This window comes from Lepisosteus oculatus, chromosome 4, assembly GCF_040954835.1.
Source record: "Lepisosteus oculatus isolate fLepOcu1 chromosome 4, fLepOcu1.hap2, whole genome shotgun sequence".
Lineage (NCBI taxonomy): Eukaryota > Metazoa > Chordata > Actinopteri > Semionotiformes > Lepisosteidae > Lepisosteus > Lepisosteus oculatus.
In genome coordinates, this window is record NC_090699.1 from 8,147,690 (window position 1) to 8,169,265 (window position 21,576).

A 21,576-nucleotide genomic window follows, 5' to 3' on the forward strand; every position below is an offset into this window, starting at 1 on the left:
GGGGCCGGACAGAGCAGGACTCCTCTGCCGACCGCGGGATTTGAACCAGCAACCTTCCAGTCATAGTCGCAGATTCTTAGCCACAGAGCCAAGCTCATATAAATATAATGCGCTTTTTTAACTCAAAGACGTGGGGATATACGGTAGCTACTTCGAACTGTCCAGAAAATGAGTTTTCACGTCGTGATATGATACATAAGTCTTTCACAATGCACATTTCGCTATCCTCCGCATAGCTTGTCAACATAAATGATCTCTATCGCTCATGGGCAAAGACAGAAATAATATGACAGGAGAAACAGAATGTGTATCCGCAACGTCTTAAATATGAATAGCCAACAGTATGTTAAAAGAGTCTTTCTGGGTATAAATCATACTATAGATGAGTAGAATACTGGGAATACAGTATCAATACTAAAAATGAAAGGAGCTTTTAAAATTTCCCCAACTACAACAGGTCACCAAAGGAAGTGAGAAGATAAACAGCGTGAGACGAAAGGAGGATTCTGAAATCAGTGGATGGGTTAAAAAAATGAAGAGAAGGAAGGAGGCGTCGCTGTGTATTGTAGAGTTCAAGATCATGCAAATTGCAGATATGATTTGGGGTCTCACTTAAACATTCAGAAGGGTGCTGCGCTTGTGTACCGACGCATACTGTATAGTGCAAAAGTTTAAAAAACATCGCTTCAACATGAACGCGCATTTCCTTACTCTGGCACTGTTCCCGTTGGCTTTTCTCCTACCAGGTACGTACCATTTTAATGTTATCCGCAAGACAGCCGTTTAAATGTCATGTTTAAATCGTCCTTTCCTTTTTCCTCTGAGCTCGCCGAGGCTGACGACGCCTGTTTTCGGTGCGTTTAGTTCTTTCGTGACTTGAAGAGTACGTTTATTAGGTTAAAAACTGGAGTTGTTCTGTTGACTTGTCACTCTGGCATGGATATTGTTGCCAACGCAACTGAACCAGTCCAGCCATTCGGCTGCACATACTGTAGATGATCGTTAAAAGTTGACCGCTGCAAAACTTCAAAATGAACGTCAGAATGAAGTTTTGTCGTGCACGCTTTAAACAGATTAAAATGGATTAACAGTTCTTCCGTACATTGGGATCCCATTTCACTCAACAAAACCACTTTGAAATAATTAAAAATATGAAGAACAGTCTTCAGCAGAGACAAAAAAATATTAATATAGTGCTAGTGTATTCATTCATATTTAAGTAACCACTGTACCTCTTCGTCTGTATAGTTAGTAGGGGTGATCCTATATAACCATATATCCTAGTATATCCTTGGCATTCAGTTTTGACAATGTAATAAAATGTGTCCAATCTGATTTAAAAATGATTATCGTACAGACATGGGCTTTGACATCAAAATAATTAGTTAAAATGTTAGATTTTTTAAAAGAAAAAACATCAAAGAATATATAGCTTGAAAACTGATCCTGGGCAGACTATTTCAACTGACTGAATAGACTGTGTGAAAAACAAATGAAAGTTAGTTACTTAAAATGAATGTTCTGTTGGGTTATGCTAAATGAAGATTTACAATAGATATGACTTTCTAAATAACAAGAAGAAACATGCGGGGGAAAACTACATTTCTCTAACAGTTCCAAATCTGCTTAGATCTTAGATCTTTCCAGGAAGCTTTTTAAAATAACTACAATTACATCCAGACTTTGTACAAGAATCTGCTATCACTGCAATCTGAAATAATTAATACAATGCCAAAAATGTCTAATTCTGGTCTAACTCTCCCCCAAGCCCGTCTACACTCTGTGGGCGACAGGGCCTTCTCCTGTTATGCCCCCAAGCTCTGGAACTCTCTGCCCAAGGAAAGCGGGGAGTCACCTTCTCTAAACTCCTTCAAATCCAGACTCAAAACCCTCTTCTTTAAAAGAGCCTTTACTTAACTGGTTCCATTCTTCACCCCTCTGCTTTTCTTTGTACCACCATCCACGGTCTCCTTTGTAATTGCGTTTTATCTTGTGTAGTCTTCTTATTTATTGTTGTTGTCATTCTGTAAAGCGTTTTGAGAAGCCAACTTTAAAGGTGCTATATAAAATAAAGTGTGTTATTATCATTATAAAAAAGAAGGATGTTTGTACACAGTTATAAGTAAGAGACTGGGGAGATTTCACAATGACACAAGAAAGTAACTGTCTACCTCTCTGAAACATTCAAGAAGGCAGTTTTCAGCAGGCCACAGCCGACTCTTCTAGCTGTAAAAGTATGGTTAACACATAAAAAGCATTCAATCACAGCCTGTGCTGCAGTACCGTATATCAATCTAATTAACAGCATCTGGGTTGACAACCAGTGTTCCTGCTAGTCATAGTGTGTTGTTGTAATTAAGGTGGCTCATGCTCCAAGTTTAGTCAGTTCTCTGGTAGTTTTCTCTTGGGGGGTTGTGTAGTTTTTTTAATCGTGACTGTAGGGGAGAAAGAACATATATTACCAGAAATGACATGGACTCACCCATGCAGAGACATACTGTATACGCAAACAAATTTTTTTTTAAATTTAACATCTAAAGACATTTCAAGGAAGTGATCAAACAGTTCTAGACTTAAAAGATTTAAATGAAATCAACTCGTAAGAAAGATATAGTAAGAAATACAGACTGGGTTCTCACGTACTGGTGGCCTGGCGGGGGGTGGGGTGGAGGGGAGGTGCTATTGTAGACCAACTTCGCTATTTTTTGCACCATCTAGAATAAATCTATACCTTGTTTTAATACCTCGTTTTCCTGTTGTTGCCCACCCTCAACACACAGAGACACACACACACGGTCATGCCTGTACTGTAAACAGATAAAGCTCGAGAGATCTGGTGATCTGCATGTGACAGCTGGGCTCTTCCTTTGGTCGGTTAACAGGGAGGAGGGTTTCAGGCGATAAGTATGGTGGTCACTGGTGCAATCTGCCTGCGAAATCAGGCGGGTCACAAGAGCTGCCATTGATCATGCTTGTATTTACGCAGGCAATGATACACACGTTGCTTTTTCTCATTTAGCAATAGTATAGGTCCTCATTCCTTTTCCACATGGGATCCAAACCAGGCATGTGGCCCAACAGCATCTTGGGGAATTATTATTTATTTTAATCAAAATATACTTTATTTCCATAACAACATCTCACAAAAGAAACATTCTCACAAAATTGGTAAACTTCGCATGCAATAACAACTTTCCGGCGGCGGTATCAATCCGTGCATGTGGACGGTAGGGCTGGATTTGCACACTTAAAAAGTCCCTCCAGGCCCTACCACTTGCTTTTGTCCACCAGTCCCTGTACAGGGCCCACAGTCCTCTCCAGCGCTCCCTCGCCCTGGAGAAACCCCATTTGGCGACGTCGTGCTTCATCCTTCCTCTGAGGTCCGCCAGGATCCTCTCCCCCAGCTCCCTCGCTCCCCACTCTGTGTTGTGCCGGATGAGAGTGTTCCTCGCGTTCCACAGTCCTTGTTTGGTGAGGGACAGCAGTAGCCACAGCAGGAAGTACGTCCCCTTGTCCAATCCGGTCGGTGCTGGCCCCAGCAGGACGTACTGATAGCTGAGCCCCGTTCCTGCTCCCAGGAGGGGGATTCTTGGGGAATTAGTGTCAAGCTCCACCAAGACGTTACTACTGTATGTCACCATCGGCTGCTGAAGCCTTCCTTAAGGGACTGGGGAGCGGGGGTTTTTGATCGGTCACTCCATACACTCTCATGGGTGTGACTGGCAAGACAATGGCCTGGCATTATTGCTCAGCAAGGTCATGTCTTGATCAAGGAACAACATTTGTGATAAATGGCCTGATGCAACTGGGCCAGCAGATGCCAATTGTAGCATGCTGGGACTGGCCCATGTGACAGCTGAGAAATGCAGGGATTGGCCCATGTGACAGCTGAGGCATGCAGGGAGTGGCCCATGTGACAGCTGAGGAATGCAGGGAGTGGCCCACGTGACTGTAATATAATGTTGGGTTTGGCCCATATGACATTAGTAGAACACATGGATTGGCCCATGAACAAGATGTGACAGCTGTAGAGCACAGGGATTGGCTCATGTACAAGATGTAGAGCACAGGGACTGGCCAATGTGATAGTTGTAGAATACAGGTACTGGCCGTGCTTGCACAAGTCTAGCCACCTGTTAGCTGATCCTTAGCCTCATCAACAACAGGAGAGCTCATGAATCATGAGGAGAGTGGAGTCATTAGACAGGCTTCAGAGAGGCTGAACGTATTTAAACCCACAAGGTGACTCATGATCGATAATATGAAACCTTGTTGGGTATTTTTTTTCGCAACACCCTCATAATCCTTCGCATCCACCTGTGGAGAAAGGTGAGTGTGCAGAAGAACTACAACTCAGATGTCTCATATTTCCCCTTCAGATAGGATGACTCCATTCACAACAAATACAGGAAACTTTGACTCCATTGAACTGAGTAAACTATAACATTTAATGTATGTGTCAGCCGTACATGACACAAGGACTGGCAACCGTCTTTATTATGTTGCATTATCATGTGAAAAAGCAACACACTTTAATATGGATCTCAATAAAAGATTTAATGTCAAGTTCAGATCTAATCAGGAACCATGGCTTGATATTGACAAACCTGTAAGTTTCTGACATTGACAGCCTTTCAGATTTGGAAATATAGATGCTCCCAGTCAATACTAAAAGTATGCTGTTACAATTCAAAAACAGATGTGTTCGTTCATATAACTTGGATCGTCTGCTTTGCTGTATGATTTACTCTTTGGAAGAAATTGTTATGAAGTAAATGTAGATACAATATGTAACACCTAGCTAGTGTCAACATTTCCAGCTTCAAAGCAAGGCCATGCATACTGAGGAGTAGGGGTTTCAGATCCAGTGATGAAAGCAATCGTGACGTTTTTCTTGGTTTACCTTAGCAAATTAACTTATGGCTAAACGATTAAGTGTTGATCAACAGTCCAGGAAGTGTAAAAAACAAAACAAAGTGCAAACAGTGCATCAAGACAATATACAAACATAAATAGACAATGTGCAAGTAAACATGTAGACAGTTTGAAAGTAAACAATACAGACGTGTTAACAATGACTGGAGAACAATACAGACGTGTAAACAAAGACTGGAGAACAATACAGACGTGTAAACAATGACTGGAGAGTCATTTTGGCCTTTGTATGCATCATATATAGAGTCTGAGTACTCGGTAACAGTCTGGGGGGAATAGGACGTTAGTTCTCTGGGATGCCTTATTTAAAAGTTGGTACATAGGGTGTGTTGTGGTTGTTTAGTGTATATTATCACTATTAATAAATATTTGTTTAACCCAGTGTGCCTGAATTATTACTCATTTTTCCAAAGCTGGACCAGAGAAATAAGAATTCAGGTGCCTCTAACGATACTAACTGCTTGGGTATATCCTTGGGAGAAATCTTTAAAAGCTGAGGGTGATGATTATTTAATTTGCTTCTTGATTTGTTGGTTTGGTCATTCCTGATATTTCTCTATTTTTGTCACCCCTATTTGTAACAAGACGATTAAGTTTTGTAGCGTTCCGGTAGCCTTCAAAATTATATACAGAATGGAGCCAGCTGTTCACTACTCTGGAGAGTACAGTATAATTAAGCCATGAAATCAGTAAGGGGAAAGTTCTTCACAAATATCCCTAATGTTTCAGTCTGACTGAGGAAAGTCTCAAGAAAAGGTTTTTCTTCTCCAGATTTCACCATTTTACTGTCAGCCTGAAAACGTTGACATCACCTCTGTTCCAGTCAATGTAAATCATTTCTGGTTTGTCTCAAACTGGGAAAGACAGTGTCAGGATCAAATCTTCATATATTACTACTGCTTTGTCTCATATTCTCCCTGAAACGTCAGTGCCATTGTTCTCAGGTGTTTGGTAAATTGATCCACTTCCTTTTATCTGAGATGTTAACTGAACTGAAGGCTAGAATCTGCTCCTGTAGCCCCATCCCTGCATGTTAACTATGTGCTGCTATAAATTCTCAAAGCTGTCTATGTCAGCAAAGTGACAATGATACTGTAGGTCATTATGATTCACAGCAGCATTAAAAATGCTGTGGTCAAACCCCATTTTCAAACAGCTTAATCTGGGCTCTGATCTGCTTTGGAATCATCAACCTTTCTCAAACTCATCTAAACTATTAAAAGTGTAAGATTTTGTAGTACCATCTCAAGAGTGAATTACTTCAGTAGTTCAGTCAAAGCCTAATGGAGGTGGAGAAAATGCACAAATCGAATAGGGAGCTTTATTGAGAGTGAACCACCTGGCAAAGTAGAATGAAAATCTGTCTGTAAGCAGAGGGGTTTCAGATTCCCCTCTCTTAAATGAGGAATGAGCCAGGGAGCTGCTGCAAGGGTAAAAATTGGGTAGAGGCAGGTGATGCAGGTCAGTCATCAAGCAGCGTGTTATTTATACATTGGAAGTCCTAGAAATTAAGCCCTAATCCTCCAAAGTGTCTATTTTAAAGCTCTATTTTGTCAGGGTTTCTGAAAGTGGTGAGTTGTTGGACCCCTGTGCGAAGCCGTGATGGAGGGAGTTCGAGCAAACGTATATCCAATATTCCAAATCCAAGTCATTAGGCAAGAGTGAAGTCGAAAGTACAGTAGGGGAACTAGGTTGAGAAAAGTAGCGCGCACAAGAGAAAGCTGTGGAAGACTTCTCAACAGTGAGCGTAGGTAAGCTGGTGAAGAGTGTTTAAATATTGAAGAGAGAGAGATGTGGTTGGATAATTAGTTCCTGGATGAGCGTGTGTGGAGTTTAGTATGCGTGGGAATGCCAGGGCACTTAGGAGAAAAGGTACGAGTCGTAACACATTTATCGACATATAAGTATTTCAGTCATAGTTTAGTTTTTATATATATAAAACCATGTTATAAGTCACCCATCTATATACCTTGTTTTGCATTTACATCATTGACAAATTGAGGAGCTTGACATACAGTCTTACATTGTTTTTCATGGCATCAAAATCAGTCATTGTAGATGGTCTTTGGATTAATTTGTTCCGCAAATGAAAGAAAAAATATTGTCAATGTGTGCTTTGAGACGCATGGGCAAACTTAAATCTCTCCAACATTTGATTGGCGAATATTTGATTGACCAGAGGGACTGCAGTTCCACTCAGGGCCTGTCCTGTCTGCGGAATTAATCTGCCAAGTATTCAATTAGCTCAGGTGTGCTTAATTACTGGCTATTCCCCTGCATGTCTTGCTCTTAAAGTCGCTTCTCACTCACTCACACGACAAGACGAAACCAGAAACATTCTTGATTTTTCTGATGATGATGATGATCTTTTCCCTTTTTGTATCACTATTATTTTAGGTTTTCTGACTTGTTTTGTATTTTAATGTCCGGGGCTTAGATGTCATCGAAAGGCTCCTTCTAAAATAGTTTATTATTTTGGACTGAGTCATCTCCTTGTCTAGAAGTGGATTTAAACATCTACTACCCCAGATGATCTCAAGTGCATCATTTTTACCATCCAACTGTAATATGATGAAAACAATCCAGGGACTTAGAAAATGAGTGATGTACAATCATTAACCCTCAATGCAAAGATTATGAGCATCTGCCATCATCGCCGATAAAAAAAAAACAAGAAAACTTCCATCCATCATTCTCCTAATAGCCTCGTCCAGTTTGGGGTCTTGTAGGAGCTGGCAAGCAAACCAATGCAAGATGGGTACAACCTGGTTTGGATGCCAGTTCATTGAAGGGCAGACAGACACAAACAGAGACACACACACTCACACCAGGGACAGTCTTCCCAGAAGCCAATTAATCTACCAGCATGTCATTAGACAGCAGGAGGAAACCGAAGCACCCAGAGCAAACCCACGAAACATGGGGAGAGCATTCAACCACCATAAGAGACAACACCCCAAGTCCAGAATTGAACCCAGGGCCCCCGCAAAACCAATTTCGGGAATTTAAAAAGCAACTAAAAAACTTGACATAAAAATAGGACATTTAACACCACCCCTGCCATCCCCACAGGAAACATTGATTCACGAAATGATCCTGTCTTTAAGATGCACACTCTCCAGGTAAAAGTTAAAAAAATACCAATGGAAACTGAGAAAGAGTAGGACAGAAATTTCAGAGGAACGAATGTACCTTATGAACTGGAACTTGAAAAACAGGAAACCACAACATCTGTGACAAACACACCAGAACTTCCGTTTTTCTCAAACTCCTGCACAAGTATCAGTGTTTATACATTTAGCACCAATGTAATAAGTTGGCTCACACAACAACACACAGCAGGGATTGTAAATCCCATTCTAGAACTTCATCTTTCTGTCATTCTGTATATCTGGCTTCACTTCAGACAGGTCTGGGTTTTTCGTAGATTTATCATCAGTTAGGTACAGTAAGTAAGAGCTTTGGCAGAATCAAACGAAGGTTCATTAGATCTTCCATTAGAAGATTCTTGTAGAAAGGGACATCTCTAATTTGCTTGGTGAAAACATATCGTGGGATGTGAGACCCATGAGTGCAGCGTTCAGTCTGTCAGAGAGGAAATGTGGTCACACTGGCCCATGCTGGAGGTAATCTACTATATGGCACTCCCAGGTTAACCAATAAGGAGAAAAACAATAATGAGCACCTCACAAGTGGGCCTGACCCCTTTGAAATGGGTCTGACCCTTTAACATGCCCACTTGTAAGTCTTGCCATGAGTTCAGATTGTTCAGAGCACGTTTTGCATTGTCCATTTTTATTTCTCCTTCTAATTAGATTCCATTTGTAAATGTGTTTAATAATTAAAATGCCCAATTGCAGTGTTTAGCACTAAAAAGCTCCACCAGAAAGATCAATATAAAAGCCTTCCTTCAAAAGCACACCTTTATCTCATCTCAGCTCAACCCCCGGCTAACACGCCATGTAACAAGCAGACGTGTGTGCAGTGTTGTGTGCCAGCAGGCTGGTACTGTACACGAGTATAGCAATACACTGCAACAAAGTTGATGGAGATGTAGGCTTGGTCGCTCTCAGAGTAAAATGTTTTCATAAATGTGGGATGTTGATTTGAAAGATGGAATTTACTGTTCTGTTTGGGAAGAAGCAAGGCCTGACTGGAACAATATCGGGGAGTCTGGAAGAGTTTGGAGACAAACAGCACATCGTGATGGCTAAGAGGAGCTTTAAAACACCATTAGGAGTTACTGTGCCGGCCTGCTAAAGATACAGGGATTTTTGTGTAAACAGCTGTTGTTCAAGATAATGTCATTTATTCAAATCCCACTTCCTTTCCTAGGTGTCAGGACTGAAGAAAACAACCATGCCAAGAATGTCTCGGCGATGCAGGGTGGTTCTCTGCACCTGACTGTAAACGTACCAGTGCACTTAGAGATGGAGACATTGGAGTGGAATTTGGTGAGAGAAAAAGAAGAAGTTATCATACTGAGAAAGCTTAATGGAAGCAGCAACGTCAAGTGGTTCCGGCACAAGAATCAAGTGGTTTTTGATGAGACAGATTTTTCCCTTAGGTTAACGAACCTGAGTCATGGAAATGCTGGGACTTACACAGCTTTATTGAGTGATACAAGTGGCAAAAAACACAAACTCAGCATCTATCACGTATCAGTCCTTGGTAAGTAGACGTATATACAGTATCTCCACCTACACTACGTTAAACCAATGTCTGACAAATAAATTAGGGACTTAGTATTTAGTCATTACAATGTCTCTTAATCTACCTTCACAATTAATTCCAAAATCTTTGTAGCATGAAACTGGCCACAATTTCAAAATGAACTGGCACACAGACAGGCATCAGGACGAGAAGCTCCAAGCTAGTGTAACAGATTTAAATGGGTGTGGCTTTTTCTTCTTATTTTCTTCACTCTCCCTGATACAGACTTGAGTCAATGCTTCTTTCTAAGAGAGAGAATCAGCTCAGGCCTCAGGCTTTGCACCTCGTTATTGAGGGGTCACCATCTCACCCCCCCACAGAAAAAACAAAAAACAAATCTGATGTGTTTTCACACTATGGTCACATTTTGTGCTGAGCTTTTTGTTCTCTGCATTTAGCACCTTTCCGGTCTCAGCTAGGTTAGTTTAGTGCATTTAACCATGTACAGAGAAATAAGCACAAGAATGTGACAAAAAAACAAACAAACATGCAGGTGTAGAATTGCCCTAGACAGAACTCACTGTGTGAGATCCAGTTTTTGCAGAAGACTGCACACAGAAGAGTTTTAACAAAGACGCTGCAAGCACACCACTCCGATTCATCGAACGTGCAACAGGCAGCTTATCTTAAAGGGAAATAAGGATGGCAGATTCCTGTATGAATGCAATCATTACACTAAGATTATATCACCTACACTCAACGTTTAAGACACACTTAACACCCTCAGGAACACGGAATTTGAATGTCTCTTTCAACAGGCAAGAATACTTTGGAAATCTCGTAATGCGTGTGCTTTTAATTGTAACAGACCACGCTGGCCATGCCACGTGACCATTCAACCATTTCCATGAATCATGTGATCACGGTTAAATCACGTCACAGGACTCACGTAACGAAAGCTCGGGAGGGATGACAACAGACTTGGCTGTCAATAATTCGCAATCACTCTGTCACACCCTCTGCAGCCAGAGGGCGCTCCTTCTCTGTCCTGTCTCTTGTTTCTGGTGCTTTGCTGTCTTTCCAGTGTTTCTCTCTCTCTGGGGCTATATATTTCTGGGTCTTTCATTCTGCCTTCACTCAGCATTGACGTTCGGATGTCCTGAAACCCGCCTAGCACCAGGTCACCCTACGTCCGCTACCTGAGGGCATAAGTTTCTATACGGCATTTCCTGAACAGCTGACCTCAGGCTAACCCCCATCTCGCAGCTACGCATGGGGTCTTTTCGCTCTCCTGCCATTCTACGGTTCGTCCTTTCTGACATCCGTGACACACTCTTTATGTCATTACCTCACCTACGACATACAAAATACTGGGCGTTACCCCCTTTTCTCCCTCGAATAAGACTTTTTGCATCCCAGCTCCACTCCCTCTCCACCTCTGCAGCTGCTCCTTGGTCACCCCTCCCTCCCTCTGCAGGGGGGTCCCAGCCTCCTTGTGCTCTGGACAGGAGGTTAGCCCTCAGCCAAGCGTGTTAAGACAAATTTTATCGACTAAAACACTCCATAGTTGTTGGGTATTGTTATTCCCAAGGAACCATGATTTAAAATGCCAGCAGCCATATCACCCTGCAGCTCTCAGCTGGCAGCCCCACTGAAACTCAGCAGGTGTGAGCCTGGTCAGTACCTGGATTAGAGACCTCCTGGGAAAGCTAAGATTGCTGCTGGAAGAGGTGTTAGAAGGACCCTGCGGTCTGTGTGGGTCCTAATGCCCCAGTATAGTGATGGGGACACTATAAAGTTGAAAGAAATAAGATGCCGTCCTTTGAACGAGATGTAAAACCGAAGTCCTGACTCTCTGTGGTCATTAAAAATCCCAGGGCGTTTCTCAAAAAGAGTAGGGGTGTAAAGGGGTCTTTACCAGACATGGCCTCCTAATAATCCCTCTCTCTGAACTGGCTTCATCACTCTGTTCTCCTCCCCACTAAGAGCTGGTTTGTGGTGAGAGTACTGGAGCATCATCCAGGTGGGGCTGCACACTGGTGGTGGTGGAGGGGATCCCCATTACCTCTAAAGCACTGTGAGTGGAGTGTCCAGAAAAGTGCTGTATAAGTGTAAGCAATTATTATTAAAATTCAACTATATGTATGAAAACCAAAGCTCTCTGGGGTAAGACTCCATGTCACAAAGAATAACAACACACAAAATTAGATGTATTGAAAGATGTCTGTTGAGTGTTCAGTCGCAATATATTTGGTTTAATCTGTTTTGGCTGAGCTCCCCCTGGCTGTGGAGGAGAGGGTTGGGATGCCCCTGCAGAGAGAGGAGGGACCAGGGGGCAGATGTACAGGTGGAGATGGGCTGGAGAAGGGCAGCAGAAGACACATGTGCAGGAGAAAAGGCTTAATTTGTTTAACATTTAGGAAGTAAGGTCAGGAATGTTTACAATTTAGGACAGCTGGGGGAGAACTTAATTTGACTTCTGTCAGTCCTCCTGGATCCTGGGCTTTTTTAGTAAAGTTCATTCTATGGTATGCACATTGTATATTAGGAACAAAAGAAAGGAAACAAAATGTTTCGACCCCTGAAGAAGGCTCCACAGCCAAAACATTGTGTTTGTTTTCTTCTCTTTTCAGCACGGAATAAACCTTTACCTGTTCCTTTGCAGCCTACGCATGGTGGTGCAGCTGCCCACATTGTATATAAGACATAGTTTTACCCAGCAAGCTAATTTTGAATGGATGACTCATTCAGCAAATCTCTTATTCAATTAGAAGCACCCTTTGCTTGACTAGCTAGTTTCTACTGTAGTCATTGGGTAGTACCAGTGAACTTCTTCAGAATCAACAACAAAGTGTGAACCAGAGGACACAAGCCTGAGCTATGGGGAAGTACACTTAAAACCCAGAACAGAAGACACTTCTTCAGATGACGGGAATGAGGAACACGTTACTCAGCTATTTTCTTGAAGCTGACATCCCAGATTCAGCCAGAATTGGCTGGGTGAGATCCTCAGATCCATGAGCTGCTAAAGAGCAAACGGGCTAGATGATCCGAATGGCGTCCTCTTGTTTGTGATGTTTCTTATGCTCTTGTGCAGCTCCTCAGAGGCTACGATCTGGGCCTGAGGAAACCCGTGGTCTTGCTTACAGTCTGACAGGGGAAGTTGGTTTCCCTCTCTGTAATCGTGACCAGCCGTGTGATCTGTGATTGTCAGGTTCTTTCCTTCATGATGAAACCCTGGTGCCACCTCTGCCCCTCTGCTGAGTTTTGCCCAAAATCTATACGAACCAGCATAAATCCGGCAGCATAACCAATTTGTGTCTCAGGTATAGGTAATTCAGTTTTTTCGCTCTCTGTATAAAAAAGGGATTAGGACATTTGGAAATCCACTCGTGGGATTTCACGTAGCAGTCTTTGAAATGTCTCTAATGAGGTCAGGCTTAAATGTACTAGGCATTTCACTGCACGAGGCAGAACCGTCTGTAGGCTATTCAGGAAAACCTATGCTATTCACAGTACAAATACTTTCTTCCCTCACTGCTCTGCTTTATTTTCAGAGGTACTGTCCATCCCAGAGTTGGTGGTAGTGGACCCATCCTTTGAAAACGACACCTGTCACTTTCACATCAACTGCTCTACACATCAATATACTTATGCAACATTTGACTGCCAGCTGGGATCAGACCTTCCTTCCTGCAACTGGACCATCAAGCAGAAGTCAGGCAGCCACGGCACGGAGATGATCCTGTCCGTCAGCCAGAACCACAGCGCAGTTGTGTGCAACATTAGCAACCAAGCCAGCTCCCAGTCCACTTCTGCCCTCGTGAAAAACATCTGTCAGCCTTCGGCAAAGGGTAAGTGTGAGAAACCCGCAGCTGCCACAGTTCGCTACAGAGTGCAAGAGCACTACATCTTGTATTAGGAAATCTTCATTGCTTCCAAGGTTGGTTTAGAATTAGAAATATGACAATATGCTCCCTGTGTTTCCGGTTTACTCCCACTGTCTCAAGACATACTTGCTGGTTAATAGGTTTCTAGAAAGTTTGACACTGCTGTGTGTGTTCGTATCTGTGTGTACCCTGCAATGGACTGATGTCCTGTCCAGAGTGTACCCTGTCTTGTGCCTGTTGCCTGCTGGGATAGGATCCAGCTCAATTTACACAAGGAACAGGGATTTTGAGTAGCGTGTAAAATCCAATTGTACCCCATAACCCTTATAAAAAACTTCTTACAAAAAAACATCTTACAGTACTTCAATTTTTTCGATTTAAGTATAAAAACAGTAAATAAGGTAGGTTTCCTACACCCAAAGACATGCTGGTGCGTAAGCTGGCTTATGTGAAAACTGGCCCTGGTATGAGTGTGTGTGTCTGTGTTTCACTCTGTACCCTGTGATGGACTAGTGTTTTCTCCCAGGTGTATCATGCTCTGTTCCAGCTGCTGGCAGGAATAAGCTCCAGCTCCCCACCGACCCATTAATACATAAAGTGCTTAAAAAAAAGATGGACATCACTAGATATAACAAAAGTAGTTATATGCCATCAATAGCTAGCGGACATATCACCCTGCAACTTGCAACTCACAACTGACAACCCACTGAAGCTCAGCAGGTGTGAGCCTGGCCAGTACCTGGATGGGAGTCTCCTGGGAAAAACTAAGGTTGTCGCTGGAAGAGGTGTTAGTGGGACCAGCAGGGGGTGCTCACCCTGCAGTCTGTGTGGGCTCTAGTGCCCCAGTATAGTGAGGGGGACACTATACTGTAAAAAAAAAATTGCCGTCCTTTGAATGAGACCGAGGTCCTGACTCTCTGTAGTTACCAGGTCGTTTCTCGAAAAGACTAGGGGTGTAACACTGGCGTCCTGGCCAAATTTCCCACTGGCCCTCACCAATCATGGCCTCTTAATAATCCCTCTCTCTGAACTGGTTTCATCACTCTGCTCTCCTTCTCACTGAGAGCTGGTGTGTGGTGTGAGTACTGGAGCATCATCCAGGTGTGGGGTGATGTGTGGTGAGCGTTCTGGCGCACTATGGCTGCTGTTGCATCATCCAGGTGGGGCTGCACACTGGTGGTGGTGGAGGGGATCCCCTTTACCTGTAAAGCGCTTTGAGTGGAGTGTCCAGAAAAATGCTATATAAGTGTAAGCAATTATTATTATTATTAATAGCTATTGAAGTGTTTAGGCAGTTCGTTTGGTAGTAAAATTACTTGTGTCCCCATTAATAATTTGTCATTGTAGATTTGAGAGAGAGTGTCTTTATTATCCCCGGGGAGGGGCAGTTGTTTTACAGCAGAAGTGTTGGTGTACAGACGGAGAGAAAAATAAACGACAGGAACAACGATATCCATACATACAGTATTTACACAGAAGGTCAAGTGTTAAGTAGCGATATAGCTACAGGTATGAATGAGAACTTGAGTCTGTTGGTTTTGGAGTTGGGGAGTCTGTGTTCTAGTGAGAGTAACTGGAAGATATTAAACAAGGGCTGTGAAGGATCGTCACAGATGGATTTTGCTTTATGTAAAACATGTGGATGACAGATGGAGGAGAGGGCTGGAAGATCAGCACCAATGACCTTCTGACATGTTTTCAACAGGCTGCCCAGTTTGTTCTTGCCTCTCAGATTCCCCATATATGAATTGTGAAACATAGTTTTTTATCTGTCATTTAGTTACTGTACAAATTCTTCTGAATGCAAAGCACTCTCAGCTGTTCTGTTATGAAAGAAGGTACAGAATAGAATCAAATCATTACTGGACATGTTCATCTTTCTGTAATATTCTACCCCAGACCCAGAGTAAGAGTAGTTAAATCATGAAGGATCTTTAGACACTGTTTCAGATTTTCAGTTTGAGTATTTCTCGTTTTCTGACTTATCACCCACTTGTCGGGGGGTTTTGTGTAAGTGTTGCAGACGTTTCTTCAGAGAACTTGAATGTGTTAACCAGAGGGCCTTCCCCACAAGCTATTAGGAAAGAAAGAAAATTCTCAGTGTTGTGAGAACATAAGCCATAAACCAAACCCACTCAGACAGCGACTGCTGAACGAAAATTAAAAAAGTGAGGACAGCTCCTAAAAACTTCATGTGTATTCTTACAGCAATTGAATGTTTTGAAGTTTCCTGATCTGCGGCTGTGAAACTTTTCCTGATGGCTGACAGATTAGGAGCTGCAAGGAAATAAAAGACATCCCAAGACAAAAGTGAGAACGATTCTCAACTTCGACAGATAGCTGTTTTACTGATGAAACGTTTACGCTGGAGAAATTAGACACAGGTCACCATCTGCCTGAATATTTTAATGTAGTGCAAAACGGCACCACAAGAGGGAGACATTGTGATCTATAGTATGTGGCATCAGATTTTTACTGTTGGTGCAGGGTTGAGTCAATCTAAGCACAACTGGATGATTAAGATCACTTTATTAGCCCTATACCATTTTGTGCATTAGGAATTTGTCTTTTCGCATGCCCCAGCTTGCTCTCAATGAGACACACAGACAGGGAGAGAAGCTTGGGGTCAGAGCACAGGGTTAGCCATGAAACAATGATTGTTTTAAATCACAATCATTACCAACTTTCGCTATATATGGAGCTCTTGCACACAGCTCTTCTCTCATTTTTTTCACATTCATTCAGTCTGCACCCTATCTTCACCTTTGCAGAGACCCCTTGGTAACTTGGTTCTCTCTCTCTGAACGGGGGGTTAAACCTCCTTATTCTATGGCCAGGAGGCTACTCTTAACCAAGTGGACTAAGCTAAAACTTATTATACCTAAATATTCAATCAACATTCTCAAAACGTCTGATCATTGAGCGTCATTATTCTTCGAACACCGGTTCTTCAGACATGACCAAATACACTAAAACATGGACGTGCTGTCCTGGTCCCAGAGGGAGGTGAACAATGGGAAAAGCTGTTGAACGGGTCCAGTTAAGCCAGCAAACAGCTCCTGTTAAGAGCTGCAATGAAACCCCGGAAGCACTCTGGCCCTCCAGAACCAGGGATGGGCAGTGGTGAATTGCAAGGTTATTTGTTCACGAAAAAAACATAAATTTAAAGATGAGCAGAAATTTGTGTTCGTAAGTTGTGTACATAAAAATTCCTCAAACAAGTACGTTTGGCAACTAAGGTTGATGATACTCATGGTCAGACAGTTGGGTTTAAGAGGATTCAAAATTGAAAATCACAATTAGCTGGCAGGCGGGGTTATAAGGGATATCAAAATGTGGATATATGTGATGATAAAGGGAAAATATATTGGGTATATTTCATGAACATGCTGAAGCATATGTCCTGATTTGTTCCATTCACTTATCTGTTCCTTCTCCTTTTCTGATAGGCGACACAGGGAACAAGATGATTTTTACATTAATCATCATCCTCATCGCTGCAATTTGTGCGACAGTTTGTTTGCTCGCTCTTCTCTGCGCCTTTGTTAAGATCCATTTGAAAGCGAGAAAAACGGGTACGTCTTATTATATAATTATTTCAGAACTGAAACATGCTGCAATTCTCAACACCAGGACAAATGCGTTGACATCCGAGCTGCAAGACTGCTTGAAAATACGCTGGCTCATTGGTTTGGGAAATGTTGAACAGTAGCGCTTCTTATATATTGTGAATTCAGTAAAAGGATCTGAATTAGAGTGCATCCAATTCATGGAATTCATGGACTACAACTAAAGCTTGTAGCTATCAATCACTCTTACTTATGTCATGGTTCCATATTTAATTTCCAAACATCTGTCATCTGTGCATATTTAGCTATTTTTTAATTAATATATAGTTTGTTATGTCGTACTGTACTACCTCTGATGTCTGGTTCCTTTCTTGCGCAGATGAAAAGTACTTCATTGCTCCAAACATGGGGAACTCCGGCGAGCAACAGGTATGTGTCAACGAAGATGTCATTTGTTGAAAAAGTTTTACTTTTTGTCTCTATTCATTGTTGAAGAAAAATGCATTTTTAACACTGCTGCTTATGAATAGTGCCACATTTTCCTGACAACTAAATTAAAAAATCAAGTACAATGCACAGGACACAATATTAAATCCACAACTTTTGCAGTAATCCACCCTACTTTTCACAATGAGCACAACTTTGCTAGTAGACCAAGAAATGAGCTGTCAGAACACTGTCGCCTCTATTTTAATGTCACCAATGTTTTAAAACATTTAAATTTCTAGCTTATTATTAATATCTTACTTGTTTTATCTGTGCTTCCTGATGACATCTCTGCTCTGCAAACTATGTTTACTAATATACCATTTACCTATGGATTGACAAAATTCTTGCAGCAGAATCCCTTTGTCCAGTAGATTTCATTCATACAGGACAAAACGCATGTAAAACCAAGAACAGGAAGCACTTCATTACCCAAAGGGTCGTGCGTGTCTGGAACAACCTCTCTAGCCATGTTGTTGAAGCTGATATCCTGGTTTCTTTCAAGAAATGGTTGAACGACATCCCGGTATCCAGAATAACCGTTAACTATTCATTGGAGAAATCGAGGCAGATTGACCTCTTCCCATTCGTAACCAAGTTTTTAGAAACCAGCTTGCCGTCTCTTTTGTTTGCAGAACCACCAGTATCAACAAGAGTCGGCCCAGGACGAGCACGAGCAGGACATATGCACTGTGTACGACACCGTGAAACCAGAGAGGATGTCCACAGAGTCCATCCCACAAGCTTCAACGGCGCACCCCGTGAAAACAGAAACACTATACTCCATGGTCAGGCGTCCTCCCAAGTGCAACGACATCGTATGATTCTGGAGTTTGGATGGTCTCTGCTGGAAAATCCATGTGAATATGGTGCAATTTGACAAAGGACCAAATTTGTACGTATTTTGTGGAGTTCCCCAACAAGGGATGGACCTAGAGAAAACTCTCAGCCTCAATGACCTGTAGGATGACTATGAACTACCACCCTCCTTTGTAATAGCAGCCACACTTTATGTCATTCACAAGCCACTCCAAGACATGCAATGCCATTATGTTGTGGGAACTGTTAGACATGTTGTGGTCTTTGCAAAGTATTGCATTGAACTTAAGATATCTTGTTTAGGAATTACAAGGCCCCTGGGAGGTTTTATGCCGACAGAGACTGAAAGCGAATCAGAGATGAACCATATTCCAACAGTAAAAACAAGATTGCTCTGTCGTTGGGGCAGCAGAGGCAGAACAAGGATCGTATTTTCCCTACAACTGCCAGGCTGAAAGCAGAACACTTTCCTTGGGACTCCCAACTCCAACAAGCGACTGGCCAAGTCTGTTTAAGGCTCAGAAGTCACGACATTTACCTCTCTTGGGTTAGCCAGCTACCACCGTCCAATCAGGAGCAGGGCATGACTTGTCAATACGATGGCCATCCAATCATGTTGCTTCACCTGAGCGCATCACATACTGTATGTCCTAGAGGCCCAAACTTTCATGTTATCTTGCTCCAGCAACCTACTGCCCTCACGTCCTGGCTAGAGATCATGTTCCTCCTCTAATGTTGCTCTCTCTTAACTGGGACTCACCATCCCAACCCTGTCTGGTTGACTCTGCTGACCCCTAATTGGGACTCACCATCCCAATCCTTTCAGGACTGTTAGATCTTCCTATTTCCCGCCCCTGGCAGCCTTTCATACTTCTCTATTTTTATTGTCATTTTAATTCCTTTTTCCAGAGGCCTGTTCCTTTTTTTAGGGTGTAGAATTCCTGGCATTTTCACAGGCTTTATCTGACGGTTTCCCCATCATTTTTTTAAATGAATGTAATTGCATTCATTCTTCACCTTTGACCTGTTTGTGCTGAATGTAAGTCACATTGGAAAAATGTGTTAATAAAGATAATATTTTTTATACTGTATATAGAATTCTCCAGTAAATAAAATAGTTTTATGAATAAGGTACTTGATCTTACTTAATGATAAGATATAGCACTACATCTATGTTTACTTGTGTGGGTGTTCAAAATGATCTTTTACTCTGTTTTTTATTTATTATTCTCTCTCTAGTTATTCATAATACAATTCTTGGGAAAGATCTTTGTACATAACAAAGGTAATAATGATTAGGGCTTTGTAGATTCATCTATAGCTCTTGAATATTGATCATAAGAGACGGATCAGAGCAAAACTGCTGGAAGATTCTACAGTTTGGCACGAGAAGTGTCTTGTAATATTGAGGCACCCAGTACAGTTCTTCATATTTGCAAACTGTTCTGTTATTGCAGCATTTTGGAAAGACGTTGCTTGTGTGCAGTGTTTTGCAAGTCCTGATCTCTGTTAATTTCTACAAAAGGATGACCCATTATAGGTTTTAATACCATGTGCAATTTTATCGATGGGTTAACATCTGCAAGGGAAATTATCCTTAAACTCTGGTTGGAGGTCATAATGGCCAGATCGTGTTGCAGGCTAATTCTGCATAGATACAGAGTTCATCCTGAGAGTTTAACTAAACCCGGACTAAAACATCCAGGATCCGGCCTGCTTATTACTTAGTTTATTACTAAGCTCATTTGTTTTGTTTGCTTTCTGTATTCGTATATGAGCTCCTTGTGTTTCTATTCATTTTTCATGTTTGTTATTTTCTTTTCCTCCTTCAAAAAAAAAGCTTGCTCTCAAAAATAAAAGCTGAATTAATTAATTCCAGCTTCCCTCACAGTACCACCAGCTGGTTGGTGGATAAAGTCTTCTTTCTCCCTGTTTTGATTTTTCAAGTTTCTCCTGGGAGTCTGCACATCTCCAGCTGGTTCCCAATGAACAGCTTCTTTCATTGTCTTAATTCCATACTGGTTTCATATTGGCCGATTGGTTGGGGTAGTGGAGTTTCATGGTCTTTTTTTACCATTTGTGTTCAGACATTTGCTGTCCAGTGTCATGTTTTGTAATACATTAGTTATGGGTTTATGGGTGAGGCTGTGTGTTTTTTGTTTGTACTGACTGATTATCCCTTCCCAGGGTCTGTCTAAAGCAGACAGGTCACAAGGAGTGACACCCAGTAATAGGCTGACCAACACTGCCATATAAGATAAGATTTATTGTCCCCTGAGGGAATTTTTTTGTGGACACACCGCACTCCTGTATGTTTAAATAGAATGCACACACCCCAAAACACATTGCACATCACTCTATTGCACATGTATAACACATAACAACATATAACATTTATAACGCATTACAAAACACATTGCACACACGTGGATTGTAAAGGTCAAAAATTGTGTTTATCCTTGTCATTTGCGTTGACAGCTTTAATGGATAGTGGAACAAAGGAATGTTTGTATCTGTTTGTGAATCGTAAAACATTTGCCAGAAAGAAGAAGTTGGTATTCAGAATTGAGGATGTGGGAAGGATCTCCTCTAATGGTTTTCTGCCTGATTGATTATGGATTTTTCAAAGATTGTCTGCAGGAAGGGGTGCTGATTCACTCCCATGACCTTCAAAGCTGTTTGGATGAGACGGTTAATTTGTGATTTTAAATGAACTGATAGATTACCAAACCACACTGTAATACCATATCTGATAATACTCTTGATTACAGTATGGTAAAAGAGTAGTATCACTTCCAGTCAAACCCCAAACACTCTTAGACTTCTCAGGAAATATAAGCGCAGCTGAACTCAGCTGAACTCAGCTGAACGCAAAAACTCTCAACATGAGTAGTCCAGCACAGGTTATTGTCTAGGTGTACACCTAAGTACCTACAGTGCCTTGCGAAAGTATTCGGCCCCCTTGAACTTTTCAACCTTTTGCCACATTTCAGGCTTCAAACATAAAGATATAAATTTTTTATTTTATGTGAAGAATCACCAACAAGTGGGACACAATTGTGAAGTGGAACGAAATCTATTGGATTTTTGAAACTTTTTTAACTAATAAAAAAAATGAAAAGTGGGGCGTGCAAAATTATTCGGCCCCCTTGCGTTAATACTTTGTAGAGCCACCTTTTGCTGCGATTACAGCTGCAAGTCGCTTGGGGTATGTCTCTATCAGT

General features: G+C 41.8%; 1 protein-coding gene across 1 annotated transcript; it reads left to right on the top strand.

Moving 5' to 3' along the window:
- Window positions 1-245: 245 nt before the first annotated feature.
- Window positions 246-20,486, top strand: LOC107075939 (SLAM family member 9-like). Its single transcript, XM_015339106.2, has 6 exons — window positions 246-746; window positions 9,271-9,606; window positions 13,146-13,442; window positions 16,928-17,053; window positions 17,427-17,476; window positions 18,169-20,486. Exons 1-6 carry the CDS (start codon window positions 692-694, stop codon window positions 18,355-18,357), a joined length of 1,053 nt encoding a protein of 350 aa, XP_015194592.2. The 5' UTR covers window positions 246-691; the 3' UTR covers window positions 18,358-20,486.
- Window positions 20,487-21,576: the final 1,090 nt, after the last annotated feature.